This window comes from Anarrhichthys ocellatus, unplaced genomic scaffold (genome assembly GCF_004355925.1).
Source record: "Anarrhichthys ocellatus isolate YVR2014 unplaced genomic scaffold, GSC_Weel_1.0 scaffold4, whole genome shotgun sequence".
In the NCBI taxonomy this organism is placed as follows: domain Eukaryota; kingdom Metazoa; phylum Chordata; class Actinopteri; order Perciformes; family Anarhichadidae; genus Anarrhichthys; species Anarrhichthys ocellatus.
The window spans coordinates 11,552,276-11,561,974 of NW_022280034.1; the positions used below are offsets into that span (position 1 = coordinate 11,552,276).

At 43.9% G+C, this 9,699-nt stretch overlaps 2 protein-coding genes across 6 annotated transcripts in view; one reads left to right on the top strand and one right to left on the bottom strand.

Annotated features, from left to right (window-relative positions):
• The first annotated feature begins 188 nt into the window (after positions 1-188).
• Positions 189-1,931, top strand: ndufaf8 (NADH:ubiquinone oxidoreductase complex assembly factor 8). Its single transcript, XM_031843547.1, has 3 exons — positions 189-421; positions 1,245-1,355; positions 1,443-1,931. Exons 1-3 carry the CDS (start codon positions 341-343, stop codon positions 1,461-1,463), a joined length of 213 nt encoding a protein of 70 aa, XP_031699407.1. The 5' UTR covers positions 189-340; the 3' UTR covers positions 1,464-1,931.
• Positions 1,713-9,699, bottom strand: part of slc38a10 (solute carrier family 38 member 10) — a 27,923-nt gene continuing 19,936 nt past the window's right edge. For 3 of the 5 annotated variants that reach the window (XM_031843541.1, XM_031843542.1, XM_031843545.1), the window contains 9 exons: positions 9,101-9,212; positions 7,805-7,911; positions 7,551-7,704; positions 6,011-6,178; positions 5,494-5,925; positions 5,298-5,402; positions 4,544-4,564; positions 3,982-4,122; positions 1,713-3,877 (listed from right to left, as the gene is read on the bottom strand). In XM_031843541.1, coding sequence (XP_031699401.1) covers positions 2,718-3,877; positions 3,982-4,122; positions 4,544-4,564; positions 5,298-5,402; positions 5,494-5,925; positions 6,011-6,178; positions 7,551-7,704; positions 7,805-7,911; positions 9,101-9,212 — 2,400 coding nt within the window. In that variant the 3' untranslated portion in view covers positions 1,713-2,717. The remainder of the gene's footprint in view (positions 3,878-3,981; positions 4,123-4,543; positions 4,565-5,297; positions 5,403-5,493; positions 5,926-6,010; positions 6,179-7,550; positions 7,705-7,804; positions 7,912-9,100; positions 9,213-9,699) is intronic. The other 2 variants (XM_031843544.1, XM_031843546.1) reach the window with 1 other exon arrangement.

Below are 9,699 nucleotides of genomic sequence, written 5' to 3' on the forward strand. Positions count from 1 at the left end.
GTGATAGCTAGCCAATCACAGAGCAGTAAGTAGCAATCCTAAAGTCTATTGGCTCTCTGGTTACGCCTACATTTAAAGAAACAGCGAATCAACTTCAGGGAAACTAGACATGACACTTTGATTGACGGGGACATGAACGAATCATATTACAGAATATCCTGCTGGACGTTTCCTTGATGACAGGGTCAACAATATGGCGCTTTCCATGGTTTACAGAAATGCTTCATCCGAGGGTTGATGTGTACCTTTTTTATTCACAGCTTTATACGTGTGTTAGTACATTTAACAAACTGTGAAGTCTATTAATTGATAAACGAAAGGACTCGCCTGAACAGTAACCATGTCTGGGTCAAATGCATGGAGTCGCAGTCGAGAGAAAATGAGACTTTTCCCTGAACTTTTTGCTCAGTGTGCAGGAGAGGTAAGCACTGCTGTCATATCTGAACAAGGGGAATTGTGCTGTTTAATTCTGTGTACGTCCTCAACTCAGACACAGTTCACATTCAAATGAATTCTAGCTAGCTGCCTGTGCTACTACAAAACACAGCTTCCCCCCATAGCTAATAAACGAGGCCATATTTTTATTGAACAGCATTTAAACGTTAATAATGTTGATGGGCTACTGCTGTAATACTGTATAGTGCGTTTGATACCTAATGCTGACAATTGCTACAATAAAGACTGCAGAGTGCAGGTTACAAGAGCATCCCGGTTATGAAACTATAAGGTATATCATACTTCTGGATCCCATTGTTTGTGTAGCTACAGACCACCTCACTATTAGTATGTTGGTGTATTTATTTGATTCGATGTTTATTAATATATGTAGGCTGGGGTTTAGCTTTGGGTGAATAGGTTGAGCTTTACTGTCATTACCTAATGCAACACAAACAGCAATTGTATGAAAAAAATCAATAAGTGTAGGACAAACATTTGTAAAATAATAAATAAGACATGACAGATTAAAAGCAACAAAGAAGAAAGATGACACTATAGTGTATTTATATAGATGCAGTTTGCACACACATTATGTATAATGTGACTTCAATTGTGGTGCAAAGAAACTAGGTTGTAAGAATGGCCAAGGGTGTGCTAGAAGCAGACAAGAGCTCAGCACAGTAGATACAGTAGAATAACAGGATAATTTTCATTTTACATGTGATTTTTTTCTTTCACAATTAGGGAAAGAAGATGACAACTTACTTTGTTTTCCTTTGTCTAATGTCCACTTGTGTGTGATTCAGGGAGCAATGTATGGGAAGTGTGTGGCAGCTTCCACAACAGGCAGACAGGAGCTGAGGAAGGACATGTGTGCCAAGGAATTTGAAGCACTGAAGACCTGCTTTACAGCTGCAGTAAGTGATTAAAGTCAGCAATCCTCCTGCTGGACTTATGCAGTCGGGATAGATGGCCATTGATTGAAACGTTATACTCTATTACAGGCCAAGAAAAAAGCCAAATGAATGGAAACTGTCCTGGCTTTGCTCGAGCTGCAAATTCAGTGAACCGACCTCAATTGTGAAAAGAGAAGATGGGAAGTGTTGATCGACTTCTGGTGCTGAAAACGTAACACTTCCTCTACTAGGCACTGTAAATGAACTGGATGTGTACTGCTGCTACATTTTTTTAATAGAAAAAGACTGAATGTAATAAACAGAGGTGAATAAGACATTGCTGTTATTATTGTCTGAACACAGACCAGCAGCCATGGATGTAATCATGTTTTTTATTCATTCTTATCAGCAAAATGTACAGAAATACAATGCACATAGAGAAAGTAGAAAAATAGCCTGTTTCAGAAAAGTTGGATAACAAAAACACTACAAACATAGACCAGATTCCACTGTCCTTAACCCAATGTACGGATTTGTTTCTTCTAACATTTCTGTACTCTTTACAGTAAGAGTAGAAGCAAAAAGAACACAAATTGAGGGGGGAAAAAAATGCCCCATTTTGTTTTGATAGAACAGCAGCATATGGATTGGAAGGCACCGATCAATCAACAGGGAACATATATATATATATATATATATATGGAAAGATAGAATGATTGATAACTACAGTCATGGATCCAGCTGCTTCGTTGTCCAGTTTATCAAACGTAAGCCTACACTTCACTATATACCTCGTAGCCCCAGCATGAGGCTGAATACCTTCACTTTCATTTGAAAGTATAGTGAGAAGACTCTTACCAAGGTGCCCGACATGTAGATTCAAAGAAACATTGATCACAATTTAACACAGCAAATATTACAATACATACATATCAAAGTAAAAGATAAATACTAACAAACTAACCAAGCTCAGGAGACAAAGCACAAACAGATCCTCCAGAGAGGCAGACTCCACGAAGCTGGTGAATGAAAAGTGACTAATACATCCAACCTGCCTACACACTAGAGAAAGGTATTGCATAGATTTATATACATTTCAACAGTAACTTCTTCAAAATCCTCCCCCCTAGAGACAAAAATAAGTTAATATTTACATGCATACTTTGCTCTTTAGTAAAAGTCTTTGGGTTGTTTGCGGAGAACACAGTATCGAGAAAGAGAAAGTGTTCCTCTTTCTCCATATCATTTCCGAAGGCAAGAAAGAATTAAAGGAAACGATGTAATAGTCCACACCATTAGAAGTTTTCTGCAGGTGTACAGTATTTGTTGAACTTGCTGTCCAATCATTGAGCGAGAATGTGTGTGTGTGTGCGTGTGTGTGTGTTATTTCACCCCCTCGTCCTCTGAGGCCTGTTTAATCTGCCGCGAGTGCACCACTGCCCCAGCCAGTAGCTGCTCCTCCAGGGCCACGTGCAGGTCGGAGCCCCCCAGCTCCAGCAGGGGCTCCAGCCCCGGCATCCCCCTGGACGCACCGGTCTCCTCCGGGCGCCCTCCGGCTTCTCTCGGTCCCAGTGCCCTGCGTCTCCGTCTTAGATCCATCTCTCTCTGGTCCCCGATCTTCTCGTGGGAGCCCCGGGGGCGAGCCTCGGCTTTGACGGCCCCGTCTTCCACACCTTCTCCGGGGTCCTCCTGAGCAGCAGCAGCTTTCTCTTTGAGGTCTCGTCCGCCTTTCTTCAAAGCTTCACCATCTTCTCTCTCAGCCCCCTGTGCAGCCTGTCTGTCTTCTATAACTCGCTTTAGCTGGGCCTGCCTCTCCTGAGCCTCTTCTATCTGTTTCTCTTTCTTCGCTCTCTCAAGTATTTCATTGTCTATTTTCTGCATCTCCCGCTGAAGTTTCTCTTCTGCAGCCTTTTCCTGTGCGAGTTTATCCTTTACGGCTCTCTCCATCTCCAGCGCCTTCATCTCGCGATCAAGCCGTTCTTTTTCCACTCTTGCATGAACCTCTTTCTCTATCTGCTCTTTTTTAAGATTTTCAATTTTCTTCTTCACCTCATCATCTTTAAGATGAGCTTCCTGATCAACTGGTTGACGGTTATCAGATTTTTTCTTTACCAGTGGCACTCCCCTTGCCCCGAGCTCACTCTGCTTAAGGGATTCTCCTCCGATTGCAACATGGACATCCTCCTTGTAAGCTGCTTGACCAGCTACTTTTGGATCCCCAACCTCTGCACCCTGATGCCTGGCCTGTTCTCGATTCTGGTCCACGGCCTGAGGGTCCGCTCCTCCAGCTCCAACAGCAGCTCCACCTCCAGCACCAGCCCCAACAGCAGCTCCAGCACCAGCACCAGCACCAGCTCCAGCACCAGCTCCAACAGCAGCTCCAACAGCAGCTCCACCTCCAGCTCCAGCACCAACTACAGCACCAGCTCCAGCTGCCTCCATCGGCTGCTTCACGTCCGAGTCCAGGCCAGACTCTTTGGGCTTTGCTGCTCCACCTTCCATCCCCTCCTGGAGGCCTTTCTCTGCCTCACCGTCAGCAGCCCCTTTTAATTAAAAACACTTTTTGTCACGCTTATTTTTAAATTGAACACAACCACCAATGATCTCAAGTAGTCATTTATCTGCAACGCATTGAGTGTGCACCCACCGGCAGGTTGTTTCTGGTGGATTTCCTTGTGTTGCTCTTCTATGAAATCCAGTAGTTTTTCCTGCTGGTCAAGAAGTCTCTTCTGCTGCTCTTGCTGCTGCTGGATCACCTGCAGTAGCACTGCGTGGTCGAGCTGGCCTTCTGTAGGACAGAAACAAAGTTGCATCAGAATAAGTCACCACCAGGTCTCAGAACATTGCATTAGTTAAGAAACTTAGTTAGACGGATGTAGGGCCAGTCTCTAGGTGGGAGGGGAAGGGGAATATTCCACTATGGTTTAGTACCGTCCCATTGGTCCATTCAAACACACATCTCTGGATTGTAGCCTTAAACATAAACTGCAATGGGCAGATGTAGACACACGTAAACTACGTTAGGGGCTGGGGGCAAGGTGAGAGGGCGGATTCTACACCGGCACATTATTTAGATATAAGATAAAAATGCATATTTACTATATGCATTGTACGTACAGTATATGTAAAGGTCTATTAACTTGGCCCAGTGAGTGAATGAAGATCTGAGCGACAGACAAGAGATAAAGAGAAGAGGCAAGAATTCATACCTGCAACCAGCTTTTTTATCACTGTGATAGGAGTCCAGCAGAGAAAAACAGAAAAAAGGGGTAAAGATGGAGAAGGAAAGACAAAGAGAAGGCAAAAGTAAACAGAACAAGAAAGTCAACAAAAGCCCAAAAAACACTGCGTGGTGTATACAGGAAGGTCACGAAATAGGAGAAAAGAAATGGATTTGAATATTTCTGCTGTTTTAAATTATTTGTACCGTAAAAAACAGGCACAATCAGCGAGAGATTAGATTAAACAAGATAAAACAAGCCGAGTGAAATATGAAAAAGAGAGGCAGGGACATAAACATGCAGCAAGCCACAGCAAATAATGTAGTTTGTTACGATACAACCAATTAAAGGAAAAACACACTTTCATTATTTTTAATTTGTGAGTCAGTGCTTTACTTGTTTTATTTCCCGTCTCAATCGCTTGTAGTTTAGTTATTACACTTTCAAGAATAACTTCAAAGTACTTGTAAGATCTAGTAAAGTACTTGGGAGGTCGTGCTTGCTTTGCTGCGTGATTATTGGATGTCGGTCAGAAGTGTGTACCATCTCTGAAATCAGCAGGACAAAATAATTGTCATGCAGCTGCATTTTAGACTACATCCAATCCCTTGTATAAGTAAAAACTAATGATAAATGCATCACTCAATGATACATTTGCAGTGCAATTCGTTTTGAATTGCTGCTAATTAAGTGACCTAAGACCATTTACTCTACACCTCTGGACCTTTTCTACTCCACTCACCGTCCATTTTCTCATCTGCTGTGTCTTTGCTGTCTGCAGCTGGAGCCACACCTGCAGCTGGAGCCACATCTGCAGCAGGGTGATGCTCTCCTTCAGAAAGTGGAGCTGAAGAACAACCAAAATGTCACCAGGTCAACGTTGCATTTTCCTAGAACCGTTTACACCATGCAAGGGTCAGGGTTCGGTTAATACTCACGCTTCTCTGCAGCATCTGGAGCTTTGCCCACTTGATTGACCTCCTCAGCTACATTCCCTGCTTGAGGATCTTTCACCGGATCGAGGTTCTCTACTTCTTTAAGCTGAGGAACGTCCTGCTTTTTGTCTGCCTCTGCACCGGGCTTCTCCAGCACTTCATTGGACCGGGCTTCACCTCCACCCAAATCCACCTCCTCTTTCCCCACAACAGCCACTACAGGCTTTGGTTTCTCCTCACCCGTGTTGTCTTCTTTGTCCTCTACCACCACCACCACAGCATGCCCTAAACCTTGCACTTCATCTCTTTTAGGTTCCTCGGGTTGTTTGTTGTTTTCCTCCAGCTCTGCGTTGTTCTTTCTTTTGTCCACCATGACCGCGTCGTGAGGGATGGGTGGTTCATGCCGATGGGCCTCGCCCTCTGGCAGCGCAACACCTGGTAAAACAGACAAAACATCCCTTATTCTCAACAGTTCAGAATCCAGTGAAGATTCCAGCATTGGTTCAGTTTCCAGCCTTACCAGCACCAGGGCGGTCCAACTGCGCCTCTTCCTCCTTCCTCTCAGGTAGTTCCACTGGTCCTTTAATCTGGGGGGGCTCCGGCGGGTCCCCGTCTACTGGTTGGACCACCTTCACAGCTGGAAGGTCAGGTTTTTCTATCTCCACTGGCTTCTTGTTCAGAGCGTTGTCTACATGCAGACACACAAACACACAATCTATTACAACACAGACCACTGCTAGTGAATATCACCTCTATTAAAAGCCAAACTGTGCTTCCTGTTACGGCAAAATTAGTAAATCTGTCGTTTAGTAATAGATTTATGCCGCCATTAAAAGTTGTTTTTTTTTTTAACACAGGATTATGTTTTACTCTTGTTTAGTATCGCTGCTGCTGGTGAGCTTTTTACTGCCTTTTCTCACACAGCCAGTATATATATATATAATATATATATAGATAGATAGTAATTTGATACCTCATTTATTTCCCTGTTTTCTCTTGTCTGAGGAAAGTAAAATGACTTGTCTTCTAGTGCATTACTATTTAACACTGGCCCTGACATGCACTCTTTATTTTCTTCTGCTGTTGTGTTTATTACACACATTAACGGCTGGCATTAAAATAAATTAACACCTCCGGTATATCTCCCATGAACTGCGCGTTTGCCGATGCTCTCGGGTGTAATTGAATTCAAGGCGACGACTATCCCCGACAAGTAGATCCACTAGGTGGCAGCAAGCGCCGACGATGTCAAAACTAACACGGTTGGTGGGGTTTAAAAATTGAGCAAGAGACAGAAGAAAAGACAAAGGGAGATGAATTAACATTGAAAGTGACAAACGGGTGTAAAAGGGTTTCACCTCCAGTCAAAATGTGAGGAGAGAATGCAGTAAAATCAAACTAGTTCAAACTAGTAACTCAAAAGGCTCCTCTCCGCCTCATCTCCATTTGTTTTTCGTCTGCACCCCTCTAACCTCCCCAAACATATCACCATCTCCCCTTTATACAGCCAGAGCTTGCAGGCATTTTATAGCTGCCACAGGAGATGTGGGGGGGGGAGAGACGATGTGTTTTGAGGGGGGAGGGGGTGGCAGGAGAAATGAGAGGGGTGGAGAGAGAAATTACTGGAGTTTGAAGGGCATCACTCTCGCTCCATCAATGTCAAGCACTCGGCGCTGCTATCAGATATTATCAAGAGGTTATCTACTCACCCTGCCTGCCTGTCTGTCTGTCTATCAGTCACTGTCTGTCCTCCATCTTTTCTTCTCGCAGAGATGAAAGAAACCCCTTTTCTGTGGGCTGTGGCTTTGTGCTTTTGTTTTAGTCTCACTGGCCCTTTGCCACTGGCTCTTATTTTCTTTACGTTGCCGTTTTAGGGCCCTGTAGTCCTCGACTTTGAAAATAAAAGAAGTAAATGCGTCTCTCGTGCCGCCGGAGCACGCCGAACCCTGGCTCCGGCCCGTTAAGGTAAATGTTTCCGTGGTTCATTCGTAAACCAGTTTCTTCTATTCTCCCTCAAGTAGGTACGTTATAGCGAGCCTTTAGCACGTCATGATCTTTACCGTGGTGTTCAGGAAGGTCTGGTAGCAGCAGGTTGTTCTTGACAGGTGCTGGAGGGGGAGGAGCTTTGACCTTGGTGCCGGGGCTTGTGGCCGAAATGGAGAGGGTGGTGAAGGTGCTGACCAGCAGGATGCCCAGACCCACGCAGAGCACCAGCTAAAAAGGACAGAGAGAAAAAGAGGGGAGAAGCACAGCAGGTCAGTGAAGAACACATCTTCACGGAGCAACTGATGAGTGCTAATTCTGACTGTGCAACCTGAGAAATGAGGCTGTTCTTCTGGATCTTCTTGTAGATGAGAGCAGGGCATATGAAGCAGATGAGGCTGCCCATAGTGGCTCCAGTCAGACCCAGAATGGTTTCCACTAGAGAGAGAAGAGGAAACGAAAAACACAGGGATCATCTTGTCGTCCTGCAGAGGTTAGGGTGCAAGTGGCAGTAATGCATGCTGAAATGCATGCTGAAACGGCTAAAATATTTAGCTGAAAGTAATGGATACATAGCTCAAATAGTTAGATAAATTATAGAAATAATTAGGTAAAGTAATAGATAAACAGTTTCAATTGTTATTCAAAAGCAATGCATCGACCATCAACGGTATGAAAATAATATTATAACAATAATCACTGTTCATGTTGTTAATTATCATCCCCATTAAAATCAATTGAGATAAATGCATTTTGAAATTGCACCGGGCCAAACATGGCACCGACATGGCCAGAGTTGAGGGGTTTGGGTACTGCTCTTCCATATCTCTGCTGCTAAAAAAAAAATATCAAAGCGATTCCCCATATCGATGCTCTTTCTCACCAGCTCCATTCATACCTGCCTCAGCCATTCATAACCGGGACACCCGCCCAGCCCCAGGCTCCCATCCATGGCACCCCGCTCTTGGCAGAGGCGAGCCCTGGCCCCACCCCGGTCTCTGTGGTGGCTGGCTGGGCGTCGGGCCTGGAAAACCCATCGTTCATCCAGAGGACGGACACCATATTGTCTCCCTCAGATTTAGTGTCCATTCTCCCCAGGGTCCTTACCTCCCTTATTCTCAGTCTATTAGTCTGATTAGATACACAAAGGGCCAGCCAAACCCACAGTGTGTGTGTGTGTGTGTGTGTGTGTCTACCCAATCAAAAGTTTAATAAACATCCTCCATATAAAAGGATGAATAAAACAAACTCATTCTAACCTTTACATCTCCGCCATTTTGGAGCCGTTTGTGAGTGGGACGGACAGACTCAAAGAACCTGACAGAGAGCCAATATTGGTGTGTTCATATGTTGGTGTGTGTGTCAGAGAGAGAGAGTCTGGGAGAATAATTGCCCTATCTTCCTGTCTGCCCGTCTAAAAGATAGAGCCCTGATTTAAGGACTGTGTTAGAGTGTGACAGTCACTGACTCGTAAAGTCACATTCACACATGTCGTAAAGCTCCCCGGCTACTCCGCCCACATAAAGGAACACATGCACCTTGAATACCTCCAGTCAGCGAGCCCCACACACACACACACCACACACACACCACACACACACACCACACACACACACACACACAGTACCATTGGGGATGAGAATGCCTCCCAGCATGGTGCCAAACACAATGCAGAGGGTGATCATCTTAAAGCGCAGAGGAGGCATGTATCCCCCGGCAGCAAACGTCCCATCCTTCTGCTGCGAGGCGAAAACAAAGAGTGAGAAAGACAAAAAGATAATTTAAAAAAAATCCCAAAATTACAATTGATTTGGATTTTTTCTTTTTTTTTTTCTTTCTTGAGTTCTGCTTAGCATTTCCGTTACATTCAGTCAAGTGCTGTGGCCAAACCAACCCTTGTGTGGAATGTTTCCTTATTTGTCATCATAGACATATATACATATAGTGGGTACGGAAAGTATTCAGACCCCTTTAAATTTTTCACTCTGTTTCATTGCAGCCATTTGCTAAAATCAAAAAAGTTCATTTTATTTCTCATTAATGTACACTCAGCACCCCATCTTGACAGAAAAAAACAGAAATGTAGAAATTTTTGCAAATTTATTGAAAAAGAAAAACTGAAATATCACATGGTCATAAGTATATACATATACATATACATACATATATATGTATATACATACACACACATATGTATATACATATACACACACATATGTATATACA

Coding starts and splice junctions, on each gene's coding strand:
- ndufaf8 (XM_031843547.1), top strand. CDS start 341: ATGTCTGGGTCAAATGCATGGAGTCGCAGTCGAGAGAAAATGAGACTT. Junction 422..1,244: donor TTGCTCAGTGTGCAGGAGAG/GTAAGCACTGCT, acceptor TGTGTGATTCAG/GGAGCAATGTATGGGAAGTG. Junction 1,356..1,442: donor AGACCTGCTTTACAGCTGCA/GTAAGTGATTAA, acceptor ACTCTATTACAG/GCCAAGAAAAAAGCCAAATG.